General features: G+C 43.7%; 1 protein-coding gene across 2 annotated transcripts in view; it reads right to left on the minus strand.

Annotated features, from left to right (window-relative positions):
• The window catches only part of KSR2 (kinase suppressor of ras 2), a 534,326-nt gene that overhangs the window by 163,950 nt on the left and 356,094 nt on the right, over positions 1 to 14,282 (minus strand). For both annotated transcript variants that reach the window (XM_088449103.1, XM_088449104.1), the window contains exon 6: positions 2,380 to 2,449. In XM_088449103.1, the coding sequence (XP_088305229.1) occupies positions 2,380 to 2,449 (70 nt within the window). The remainder of the gene's footprint in view (positions 1 to 2,379; positions 2,450 to 14,282) is intronic.

Genomic DNA, 14,282 nt, shown 5'->3' on the forward strand with positions numbered 1-14,282 from the left:
GTCGACATTGACTATGTTGATACATCCAGGGGAATTCAGTTGCGTTGAAAGGTGCAAATTATTGTTGCCACAGCGTTTAAATGCCGGTAACAGTAGCCTGTTTCACACCCTTTGCCCGTCTGGCCAAATGCCCCATTTGCACAAAAGTGCTCGCTACCCTATGGGGTAGCAAATACTTGCCGTAAAGCGTGATGTAAAACGTGGCCAGGTGGCCAGGATTTGCCCTTAATTGAATTTCCCTCATCTCCCCTCTTAAAGCCCCATATGTTTGTCACTTTTTCTACTTCAGATGGTTTTGCTATAGGGCCCACAAATGTTGAGTTATGCCCCTGGTGCCAGGTGTGAGATTAGGGGATATATTTACTAAGTGGTAGTTCTGCACTCAGGATTGAAAAGAGCAATAATTAGACGTGTTTTGCATTTAATATTGTTGCCTCTTGAAATCCCAACAATCGTCAAATTTAATAAGACGCTACTTAGTAGATATACCCATAGGTCTTACCATGGCGAGGAAGAAGGAAACCCATAAAAGCAAAGTAGACGCTGCTCGCCATAGTATCATGGCTTCAAATGCCTGGGGCCATAACAGTTTAAAGGACTAGTTAGCATACCAGGAGGAAGAATAGAGGGATATTGCTTAATGCAAGGAAGCGCCAAGTCGTTATGGCCTCAAATACTTACAATACCAGACTCCAGGCATTACAGCAAACTTGGGAGATTGTTGCTGCATTGGTCCCTATCTGTGTATCTAAGTACGGCCATGTAAATGTTGTTCAAAAAAGGAGAGGGCCATTGTTTTACCCTAAATGGTAGGCTTTTATTTATCATGTGCACCTGTACACATCGTGTTGCATGAATTAAAAGCTCATATGAGCTATTTTTAAAAAAAATTGTTGATGTTTAGCCTCAGAAACACTATAAGTTATATCACAAGAAAGTTGATTTCCACAGAGGATTCTACACTAGTTCAGTAATAACCCACAGGTATATCTCAGTTTTTCCTAAAATTTTATTGTCAAACTATGGTTGCTGAGGATTAAATGGGCTAGTTATAACCAGAAATAACCTGAAGGCACATGACAATGGGCACTTTGACTATCAGTACTATTATTTACAAATGTTTATTTATGTTGAATGTTATAAACATATTCGTACTGTAAAAGCCTGTCAGGATCATAGGTGTATGGCCCAGTTGTCAGATATTATACAATTGTGATAAATTGGGAGTACCATGTGCATTATGATGATATACTCCTTGGAAGTCAGGTGCTGACATTATTGTGCACTTTGGAGATGACAGATCAAAGACCTGATACAGTAAAGCAATACTAAGGGGTCAATCCAATGAGGTGCGTATTTCAAGGTGCAAGTTGCTGTTTTCTCTTCGAATACGTATAGCAAATTCATTTTGCAATCCAATTAGCAATTTGAACTGAACCAGTCAGAGTGAATTCACATTTTTACATTCAAGCCTCCCTGAGGGTGAGAGATGGAAAGGAAAATCTTTATTTTAAGGTTAAAATGTTGGGACACCGTGTCGAACCCCTTGGACACCCCTAATGAGTAATTAGGCAATTGTAAGTTCCCAATTAGCTTAATTAGTCCAATAATTACATGTAATTTTTTGGGGTAAAAAAAAATTGCCTCAAATTGCCCTAAAAATCAACTGTTTCGTAGGTTTAGCCACCCCAAATTTAATTACAGTATTTTTTAATTGAAAAATAATAATTTTTCAAAGTGCCCTCAAAGTATTCCAAAATCTTTTTTTTCCTACTTTTTTTTGCATTTTATGTTTAATTTCTTTGAGAGTAAACAAAAAAATATTTTTTTTTTATCATTTTTTTACAATTTTTCTTTTAAAAAGCACATATCAGCCATTTGACACCATTTGAAACCTTTAGTAATTTCCTAATGCCCCCAAACAGCCTTCTATAAGGTCCTGCTAACGAAATTATCAATTTTGGGGGGTCCAGAATGGTCTCCCCACCTTTTCATGCACTTCTCTCACATCGCATTTGCCAATCAATTCGCAAACCTCCACTACTACGAGTACAGCGAATAGGCATTTTTAATTGGACTGGAGAATTCTTGGGTGTGTGCATTTGTGCAAATCGTCACGTTTCATGAAACAAACTCACAATTCACACCTAATTGGATTGACCCCATAAAGAGGTAAATAATTAAAATCCATAATATTATTAAGGGAAATAGAGTATGTAGAGGTTATTGGCATAAGCTAAACTGTTTCCTAAATTAAGTTGGTAATAGCTTTCACAACCTGCGTAACAAATACACAATAGAGTCCCAGGAGCCCTCGTGCTGGCTAACATAAATTCCTTTCCTATTTCCTGCCTGTGTCTGACGCCCTTGTCCCATTACCTGTGTTTGATAGAGTTTCCCAGATCTCTGCGTGGAATCTGTGGGGACCAGCGAGGCACTGACAGTGTGTCTGGAAGAAATAAAGCAGTATTAGTTAGCACCAGTAATATTACATCTCATAATTCAGGCTTAAATACAATATCAAGGATTGTGCTTTCACAATGTATAAAAGACATATACTGTACATCTTATATTTTAGCAGAAACACATTATAAGCATATTTGCCACAAAGCTACAAGTGATTAGGTCCTCTTGCATGTTAGAAATACCAGTAGAGCATATAAATACAGTAATAATTCTCATATATTTCTAATAATAAGGGCAGCCAATCAGTCAGGGCAGAGGCGCTTTAAGAGAAGAGGGGGCCCGTGTGCAGAATCCGATCGGGCCCCCTCCTCTCCTAGACTCTGGCATTGTGCCAGAGTCTACTGGAACATGGCGCCCGCTACACATTCCCGGGACATCTCTACTGCGCATGCGCAAATCACTGGGGAAATGGCAGCAGTGGCCATTTTCCTGATGATTTCTGCAGCCAGCTCCGGGTCAACGGAGAGGTGAGTATATTTAATTGGATGCACACCTTGCACCCATTATAAATATGACCCTGAGTCAAGCGAGTGACTGAGGTGACTGGGATAATAAGTCCATGCAGCCCAGTTTACAACATATACACTAGATAAGCTAGCAGTCACTCATGCAAAGTAAATGACTGAGCACATCACATACAGTCAGGTGCATAAATATTGGGACATTGACAGAATTTTCATGTTTTGGCCTCTATTCACCACCACAATGTCTTTGAAATGAAACAAACAAGATGTGCTTTAACTGCAGACTTTCAGATTTAATTTGAGGGTAATTACATCCAAATCAGGTGAACGGTGTAGGAATTACAACGGTTTCTATATGTGCCTCCCACTTTTTAAGGGGCCAAAAGTAATGGGACTATCAACTCAAAAGCTATTTCATGGACAGGTGTGGGCTATTCCCTCGTTATTTCATTATCAATTAAGCTGGTAAAAGGTCTGGAGTTGATTCTAGGTGTGACATCTGCATTTGGAATCAGTTGCTGTCGACTCTCAATATGAGATCCAAAGAGCTGTCACTATCAGTGAAGCAAGCCATCATTAGGCTGAAAAATCAAACAAACCCATCAGAGAGATAGCAAAAACATTACGTGTGGCCAAATCAACTGTTTGGAACATTCCTAAAAAGAAAGAATGCATCGGAGAGCTCAGCAACACCAAAAGACCCGGAAGACCACGGAAAACAACTGTGGTGGATGACAGAAGAATTATTTCCCTGGTGAAGAAAAACCCCTTCACAACAGTTGGCCAAATCAAGAACACTCTCCAGGAGGTAGGTGTATATGTGTCAAAGTCAACAATCAAGAGAAGACTTCACAAGGGTGAATATAGAGGGTTCACCACAAGATGTAAACCATTGGTGAGCCACAAAAACAGGAAGACCAGATTAGAGTTTGCCAAACAACATCTAAAAAAGCCATTACAGTTCTGGAACAACATCCTATGGACAGATGACACAAAGATCAACTTGTACCAGAGTGATGGGAAGAGAAGAGTATGGAGAAGGAAAGGAACTGCTCATGATCCAAAACATACCACCTCATCAGTGAAGCATGGTGGTGGTAATGTCATGGCGTGGGCATGTATGGCTGCCAATGGAACTGGTTCCCTTGTATTTATTGATGAAGTGACTGCTGACAAAAGCAGCTGAATGAATTCTGAAGTGTTTCGGGCAATATTATATGCTCATAGTCAGTCAAATGCTTCAGAACTCATTGGATGGCGCTTCACAGTGCAGATGGACAATGACCCGAAGCATACTGCAAAAGCAACCAAAGAGTTTTTTAAGGCTAAAAAGTGGAATGATATGCAATGGCCAAGTCAATCCCCTGACCTGAATCCGATTGAGCATGCATTTCACTTGATGAAAACAAAACTGAAGGGAAAATGCCCCAAGAACAAGCAGGAACTGAAGACATTTGCAGTAGATGCCTGGCAGAGCATCACCAGGGATGAAACCCAGCGTCTATGTCTATGAGTTCCAGACTTCAGGCTGTAACTGCCTGCAAAGGAATTGCAACAAAGTATTAAAAAGTGAAAGTTTGATTTAGGATTGTTTAGTATGTCCCATTTCTTTTGGCCCCTTAAAAAGTGGGAGGCACATATAGAAAACGTTGTAATTCCTACACCGTTCACCTGATTTGGATGTAATTACCCTCAAATTAAATCTGAAAGTCTGCAGTTAAAGCACATCTTGTTTGTTTAATTTCAAAGCCATTGTGGTGGTGAATAGAGGCCAAAATATGAAAATTATCTGTCAATGTCCCAATATTTATGCACCTGACTGTATATATTTAGCCTCCTTGCTCATTAACCAGCCCTTCTAGTCGTGCCATGCTGTGGCGTGACTCAGTAGCACAGAGCATCTTTTTGAGTGACTTTTCTCCTTCAAATGCGAATAGGACGCACAAGCTTCTGCTGATTAAAACGATAGAATTGAGAGATTACGAGGTTGTCTGTATCCAGCGGCGACGAATGCGTAAAGACATTTTCCCTGTATTCTTTCCGAAAAATACGGGGAAATGTGCAGAGGGGATTCGCAGGGACAGAGCTTTATCGCAAGCTCTGTCCCTGCATGCGGATGTTAGTACATACATGCGATATTAAGTAAATTCCCAATGCAAATTTAGTTGGAAATATCACACTACGACCCAGTGGCGTATTTCTAATGGGTGTACATGGGTCCCTGGGTCCAAGGGAGGCACACAGCACAACGTGCACCCATACTTTTTAATACTTACCTCTCTGAAGTTCCACATTGGCTGGAGAGGCGCTACATAAAGCGCCTGGAAAATTGGCACCGCTGCCATTTTCCCGGAATTCTGCACATGAGCAATAGGGAAATCACCAGGAAAATGGCTGCCTCCCCTTTTTCCCGGTGACCTGCGCATGCGCAGTAGACTCCAGGCACAGACTAGTGCCCAGAGTCTACTGATTTTGTCAGTGCACGGCGGCTGCCAGAGAGAGAGGAGGGGGTCCCGGACGGGGAGTGTGGATTGTAATAAATAGGGCCAATGGAAAGGGGCAAAGGAGAGATATGGAGGGTGATAACTAAATCGAGTAATAGTACCATACAGGGATAATTAATTTTCCAAACTCTCTGTTTCAAAAATAAAACAATACAGTATTGGTGACGTATTCGTCATCCAGGGTTTTTCTGAGTCAATATGGTAAATCGTGAACCAAGTATAGCAGAAAAAGAGACCAATGCAAACAGGATAGACTCCAGGTAATAAGAACCAGTGTCCAGCAACTTTTCCTGCAGCCAGTGATGCATACAGGAGCTGATGGCTGCCACAGGTTGGATGTCTTAGCAAAGTGCCAGATTGTTTTATTTTTGAAACTGAGACTTTGAAAAATGAATTATTTCTGCATGGTACTATTACTTGATTTATTTATCAGCGTTCATGTTTCCCAATAAGGAGTGCATATCCTTTTCTGTTTATAATATGTGTTTTTAGTATTTGGTGATATTGTTGTGGCTGTTACTGCTCTTGGATTTTGTACAAAAGAGAAAATATTGTTTTTCTGTAGAGATATGGAGGGGGCTGCAATGAGAGACATGGAGAGAGGCATAGGGAGAGACATGAAGGGGCTGCAATGTGAGACAAGGGGAGCGGCAAAGGGAGAGACAGAGAGGGGCAAAGGGAGAGACATGGAGAGGGACAAAGGGAGAGACATGGAGAGGGGCAAAGGGAGAGACAGAGAGGGGCAAAGGGAGAGACATGGAGAGGGACAAAGGGAGAGACATGGAGAGGGGCAAAGGGAGAGACATGGAGGGGTCTGCAATGAGACACATGGAGAGGGGCAAAGGGAGAGACATGAATGGGCTGCAATGTGAGACAAGGGGAGCGGCAAAGGGAGAGACATGGAGGGGTCTGCAATGAGAGACATGGAGAGGGGCAAAGGGAGAGACATGGAGAGGGGCAAAGGGAGAGACAGAGAGGGGCAATGGGAGAGACATAGAGAGGGGCAATGGGAGAGACATAGAGAGGGGCAATGGGAGAGACATGGAGAGGGACAAAGGGAGAGACAGTGATAGGATCAAAGGGATAGACATGGAGAGGGGCAAATGGAGAGACATAGAGATGGGCAAAGGGAGAGACATGGAGGGAGCTGCAATGAGAGACAAGGAGAGGGGCAAAGGGAGAGACATGGAGAGGGGCAAAGGGAGAGACATGGAGAGGGGCAAAGGTAGAGAGAGGGGCAAATGAAGAGACATGGAGGGGCTGCAATGAGAGACAAGAAGAGGGGCAAAGGGAGAGACATCTAGAGGGGCAAATAGAGAAGCATGGATATAAAATATTTTTTTCCTTGGATTTATGTGTATTATTTTTGCAAACAATTTAATAAGTATAATAGTATTTCTGCCCTGATCTACAGTATATGCTTATTAAGTTATTTTGACCTAACTACATAAAAATTAATTATTTTGGCTTAGGGGTGCCTTGAAAAAATGACGGAGACTCTATTGGTGCCTCAAACTGAGAAAGTTTGGGAACCACAGAGCTAGACACAAAGCATAAACATCAAACAGCACAGATTTTAGAAATAGACAATAGGGTATAGGAAACAAGCAAGTTGTGCAATGTTCCAACCACCCCTCCTTTTCCTTCCCTACCATCTCCTAGAAGAAACAGGTCAGAGAAACACAAGGAAAGCTCTTGAAAAAAAGTTGAATTGCCAGATCTGACAATAACAATTTACAGTTTGGAACAAAGAAAATGGCAAAAAAAAAGTTTAGCCCTCATTATACTATATCTGTGTTAGTCAATGTGGTCACTGGCATATATTCTTTTTAAGAAACATATTCTCTTCACTAAACATTAAAAAGAGATAACATAAGTTGTGATTAATATGATTTGGTGTCAAATATAATAAATTAATACTGTACAGTAATTCTGATGATTTCAAGTTGAAACAGCAGCTGATACTTTGCTCCTGAATCTGTCGCATACAGCTTTGTATGTGGCCGCATCTAGGGAATATTAGCAGACCGCATGCGCCTATCAAATCTGAAGTGGGAAGTGGACACAGACTGGATGCCGGTAAGTCCTTGTGAGCAGTTTCCTGATATTGGAACGAGGCTGGACGCACCGGGTACTTGTTAATAAATGTCTCTGCCTTTGCTGGATGATGCCGAGAATGGAGAACACAGGGAAAAGGGAACTAAACCCCACCGGGTATGCAGAGCGCAGCTCTGGAGACGCTGAGGTATGGGAACCTGGTACCGGTGCTGACTGGGAATGCTGGTGGAGGAGGTTCTGTAACGTAGCGCAGGTAGCAGCAGATTACCGGAACTGAGAAGAGCAGAGCACTGGCAGTGGCACTATGAACTGGAGATGGCAGCAAACGAATTCACCAACTGAGTACTGCAAATGGGACACTGGAGGTAAACGAGACACGGAACACAGAGAACTAGCACACAGACTGGCTGTGTAAGACGTTGCACTGGCAACCTGAGGACTCCAAGTAAGCCCTTAAGTACCCAAGGGAGGAGCTGGATTGACTGTCAGAGCCCATGTGAATCATTCATACTGGATTGGCTCCTTTCTGACATGACCAAATCCAAGATGGCGACTCCCAGCACCTGGCAGTGTTTGCACAGACTCCCAGCCACAGCAGCTCCAACATGCCAGAGACCCAGCACTGCCTCTCAGGCACCTGCCCGCACACCGTGATAACCGCCAGCAGCCTACACCCCCACCAGATGGACATCGCCAGAGCACCCGGACAGGTAAGTCTCGGACCCCCCGCGGTCATCCAGAGTGGCCTGTGACATTACCCCCTCCTATTGGTGTGGCCTCTGGACACTCTTTGGGTGTTCTTGGGTTCTCAGAGTGCAACCTGCTGACCAATAAGGGAGCATCTGAAGAGTTCACCCAGCAACATTCCTCTGCACCGTAACCCTTGCAGTCTTCCAAATACTGGAGGTGACCATAATGAAGACGGAAATCAAGGATCTTTTTCATTTTAAATTCAACTCCTCTTTTGGCGAGTACTTTAGGAGAACGAGGCAGGGTTTTGAGAAACCGATTCAGAACCAAGGGCTTTAGTAATGAGATGTGGAAAGAATTGGGTATCTTGAGTTAAGAAGGCAGTTTGAGCTTATAAGCAAGCGGGTTGATAACTCCTACCACCGGCAATGGGCCAATAAAACGTGAGTTGAATTTTATCAAAGGCACTCGTAGATGTAGGTTTCGTTTAGAAAGCCATACTTGGTCCCCTAATTTCAAACTTGGAACTGATCTTCTTTTATCCGTCCAATGTTTGAAACAATTAGAAGTTTTTTTCAGTTTAGATTGAACTTTTTTCCAAATCTTGGAGAAGTACTGCAAGGAGGATGTAACTGCTGGCAGATTGAAAGTTGGTAAACTTTGAAACTCGGGTACCCGTAGATGTGTACCATAAACAGTAAAGAATAAAGTATGACCGGTGGAGGAGTGGTAAAAACTATTGCGTGCAAATTCTGCCCATGGCAGAAGATCCAACCAGTTATCTTGCGAGGAGGATAGATGAATACACAGAAACATTTCCAGATCTTGGTTAACACGTTCCAAAACTTCATTCGTCTGAGGTTGATAAGCCATTGAGAACTTCAATGTAATTTGTAATGCTGAACACAGAGCTCTCCAAAATTTCGCTACAAATTGAACTCCACGATCGGAGACGAGAGGGTAGTCCACGTAAACTAAAGTTTTCAGAAATAAAATGCTGAGCCAATTCAGGAGTGGAGGGCAATTTCTTAAGAGGGACGAAATGGGCCATTTTGGAAAATCGGTCTATAACCACCGAAATCGTGGTATATCCTCTGGAAGCCGGAAGGTCTGTTACAAAGTCCATCACTAAATGAGTACATGGACGGGTAAGAATTGATAAAGGTACAAGGTAGGCACAGAAACAGACAAATCACAGGTGCACAACTCCAAATTGCTAATTATATATAAATAAATTATGCAATAAAAGTTTGCAATAAATAAATAGAGGTTTTTAGCATAATCATGGCCAAGGTTATGGACCTACCCACCATATCCAGGTAACCTCTGTAGTGTAGGTCCCTAACATACTAGGGTTCAAATCCAGAGCGCAGGACACACCCAAACCAGCTCAGCCGAGCCACCTCAGGGCATCGCTCTAGTGAGAAAGGTGAAGTGTAAAGTAAGATAGGTAAGAGCAGCTATGGCTGCATATATAAGATAGAGAAATGAAAATACAAATATAATAAAAACAAACAGTAAAAGTGTTAAAATGTGAAAAAAAGGAAAAATGTGTTATAATGCGATGTCCTGAAGCAGACCAACCAAAGCAATCCATGGGACCCACGCCCCAAAAATCAATCCAAAATTGCACTACAGTATATAATTTGTAGGACTTATCTAAATTGTGTCTATTACTAGTGTGCATTCACAATACCAGACTCCTTCTTTAAACCAATATATAATGTTTCTGTGCCTGCAATAATAGTCTCAACAGGTAGCACCTCCCATTATATATATTCAGGGTGTGCAGTCTAGGACCCTTTTCTATACACTCCAATTAGTGTGCTTCTTTGAACACCTGAAGGCTGAGACACCTTCAGCCTGGACTAGCACCCCTCCCTTATTGGTTTAAAGACTGGAGTCTGGTATTGTGAATGCTATGACTACTTAACCAAGGATAACCTAAAATAATTCCATGGGAGGTCTTCGGTATAACTAAAAGTTCTAATAGCTCCACATGACGAGCACCAACATGAAGTTGTAGCGGATGAGTTTGATACTTTTGGACTAATTCAGCTGAAATGAAGTTCCCGGCCACTCCGGAATCTACAAGATAAAGGATATTGTTTAGATCCTTGAGTCAGCTCCAAAGCAACGGGGATAGTGGATTCAGATTTAGCTGGAGACAGTGACATTACTCCCCACCTAGTGTCTCCATGGCTGGTTAGGAGCGATAGTTTCCCGGACAATGGATACATGAGACTAGCAGATGACCGGCCTCACCACAATACATGCAGAGATTCTCCGGCAACATTTCTGTTGTTTTCTGGGGTAAGTTGTGCCCGATTGATCTGCATAGGTTCTTCAGTGGTGGTCTCAGTAGGAGCAGCAAGAGACGGCAGTGGAGTAGGCCAAAATCTAAAGCGATCTGTTTTACTCTTCTCTGCCTGTCGCACACGGTAGCATAGATCCACCTTATTGCATAACGAGATAAGGTCATCCAACTTGGGTGTTAAATCACATGTCGCTAAATCATCCTTGAGGTGATCAGAAAGTCCACTCCAGAAAGCTGAAGTCAGAGTGTTCTTTATCCACTGCAGCTCCGAAGCCAATGTTTGGAACTGGATAATATATTGGCCTACTGTCCTGTTCCCCAGGCGGAGGCGCATGATTTCAGTGGACACTGAAGTCGCCCTCCCAGGCTCGTCAAAGATCCTTCGAAATGTCGACAGAAATTTCACATAACCTGCCAACAGGGGATTGAAGCGTTCCCACAATGGTGAGACCCAATTCAGGGCTGGACCAGGGAGGAGTGATACAATATAAGCGACTTTAGTTTTGGGAGAGGGAAAGTTAGCAGGCTGGAGTGACAAATGGACCTCACACTGGTATAAGAATCTGCGGGACATTTTTGGATTTCCATCGAACTTGCTTGGGGGCGATAAGTGGAGATGTGACGGAGAGATAGTTATGGTAGGACTGATAGGAGAACCAGGCTGAGGACTCGTTGTAGCAGGCATGCTGACCGTGACAAGGGAGTCTTGCAGAGTGTCCTGTTGGTGAGACATCTCTTGCATAAATTGACCCAGCTGACGGTGAGAAAGTTCAAGACCCTCTAAACAGCTGGCAATACTTAGCAACAGGTCTGCTCTGGAATCCTGACCACTAGCCAAATCCATGAGGCCAGTGCAAACTGTCAAATCCGAAGTGGGAAGTGGACCCGGACTGGGTGCAGGTAAGTCCTTGTGAGCAGATTCCTGATATTGGAACAAGGCTGGACGCAGTGGGTACTTGTTCATGAATGTATCTGCCTTTGATGAATGATGCGAAGGACGGAGATCACAGGGAAAAGGGAACTAAAACCCACCGGGTATGCAGAACGCAGCTCCAGAGATGCTGAGGTATGGGAACCTGGTACGGGTGCTGACTAGGAATGCTGGTAGAGGAGGCTCTGTAACGTAGCATCAGATTACCGGAACTGAGATGAGCAGAGCACTGGCAGTGGCACTATGACCTGGAGCTGGCAGCAAACAAATTCACCAACTGAGTACTGCAACTGCGACACTGGACGTAAACGAGACAAGGAGCACAGAGAATTAGCACTCAGACTAGCTGTGTAAGCCGTTGCACTGGCAACCTGAGGACTGTCAGGAAGCCCTTAAGTACCCAAGGCTGAAGCTGGATTGGCTGTCAGAGCCCATGTGAATCATTCATACTGGATTGGCTCCTTCCTGACATGTGACCAAATACAAGATGGCGACGCCCAGCACCCAGCAATGTTTGCACAGACTCCCAGCCACAGCAGCTCCAACTTGCCAGAGACCCAGTGCTGCCTCTCAGGGACCTGCCCGCACACCGTGCTAGCCGCCAGCAGCCTGAACCCCCACCAGAAGGACCACGCCAGAGCACCCGGACAGGTAAGTCCCGGACCCCCCCGCAGTCCTCCAGAGTGGCCCGTGACAGCACCATAGCGAACATATGTATATCTGCTTATTTGCAGGCAATTCTGAGTCAAACAGTTCTCATCCATTCTCTCATTTAAAATGAATTAAGCATTTCAGGGCGTGAACTGGGCGTTGGCTTGAATGAGAACTACCTTGTGATAGTGCCATGAGAGTGTCATGGGCGTGTAGCCAGAGTTGTGTCATAGAGTCGTGAGTGTGCTGAGGACCCATCTCTTGCACCTCGCATGGGGTCTGTGTATGTTCCAATAATATAAATGACGGCTGTGTTAGCAAAAGGAAAACACTGCGGCAGCGCAATGCGTAAGAATGAAGACGTGAGTATAATCACATTAGCATTCTGTTACCAATATATCTGCTTATGTAATGCAGCCAGTACGGAGCTGTGTGAGACTCAGAACCAGGCACTTCGGCATAGGCAGGTCTCAGAATAGGACGCACATCTGACTTCTTGACCATGACTGGAGGAAGTTATTAATTCGATATTCGCAATGTCTGCAATTGTGGCAGCATATTGTTGATCACAGTAGAATGTATTGTCGAGCACATTGTGTCAACATTGTGTTAGTTACAGCACTGTAACCGAGTCAGCACTATAATTTTAAACATGAATGCTTACCCTCATATGGGCCAAGACGGTTAGTTCTGTAACTAACAGCATACTGTGCTAGACATTACACTGCCAATAATGTGATTGTTGACATTGTGAATGACGGAAAATCATACCAATCCCAGCTATGACATTACCACACATGGTTGTCTTCTGTATGGATGCTCAGTTGACAACCAGAAACATCCATTTCAGTATGGAGAGAAACATCCGACAACCGTCTAACTCAAACTCAGTGGCATAACTAGGGTCTTTGGAGCCCAGGGCAAGATGAAAAACGGAGCCCCCAACCAACTGCATGCCAAAAAAGTGGGTGTGGCCAGATGCCACAATGGGTGTGTCCACTGAAAATGGGGGCGTGTCAACATGACACACCATTGTTTCTGTGGTGCACTACCCTTTATACCCCTGATATTCGCTAGATATGGCTGCATACAAAGCTGCGTGTGACTCAGAATTAGGCCCTTAATTTCAATTATCCTATAAAGTGACTACTTATAATCACACTAGAGCAGAGTAGGAGATGTAGTTCTAGCAATAGGGAAAACTGATCCCTCAAACTACCAGCGCAGGATCCTTACATATCTGGCCGGGGGGGTCTGTAATTGTGCACATGCTCAGGACCTCAATCTCGTGTATACACACAAATTAGCAACCTGGCCTGCTTCTAGTACTGCATCATCTGCAGCCCCTAGAAGCTGGTAAGGGCTGCCGTAATAGCAGGGGAGTGTCTGCCATCACAGTTGACTGGCAGTCCCAGGGGGAGAAAACACCTCCCCCTGGGACTGCCTGTTTGGCTGTGATTAGCAGGGAGCACTTCCAATGGGAAGTCACTGCCATTTATAGGCAGTCCCTGCGGGTGGCGGATTTTACTGGGGATGCTGCAGCCTTGCAGTCCCTAGCTAGAATCCGCCACTGCTTACTACTAAGTGATTTCCCGATATTATGCTACAATACTGTCCATGGCTGAGGTGCTGCAATTTGAAAGTTAATAACTGGTATAATTTTTGCATTTTTGTACTACATCGGGATTATTATTTTTTTTCCATGTATATTATTATCTTCCTTAGAAGACATAGCTCTTTCCTTTAATAGCATTTTGAATGCAATCCACTTTAAAGCATGGGCTTTAGAAAATTATATAATTATGACAGCAGTAAATTAGATTTTCTCATTTGTGGGGTCTATTCATTATTACTTAAATTCTACAAAAGTTTTTGGGGTCATTCATCAACATGGTAATACAGGAGATATCACAGATATCTCCTGCTTACCTTTCTCTCCCGGGGTGGGATGCAGCAATGGGAGAAATGCGGTCACACCCCCACAATGCGTGTTTCACAGCATTTCTCATATGCCCCAAGTTCCGAAATGCGATGCCTATGGGATTCTATTCAAAGAGTGCTGTGAGAGGGATACAATCGGATTCCTCCCAGCACCCCCGCGGCACGCACTTTCTTCTGTGCATGCGTAGAAGGACGCTAGAGGGACTTCTGGAAGTCCCTTATTCGCAAAGGAGAGCTGTCCTTCGTGATTTTGTTCATGC

This window comes from Taudactylus pleione, unplaced genomic scaffold, assembly GCF_031769625.1.
Source record: "Taudactylus pleione unplaced genomic scaffold, aTauple2 ptg000479l, whole genome shotgun sequence".
NCBI classification, from domain to species: Eukaryota; Metazoa; Chordata; class Amphibia; order Anura; family Myobatrachidae; genus Taudactylus; species Taudactylus pleione.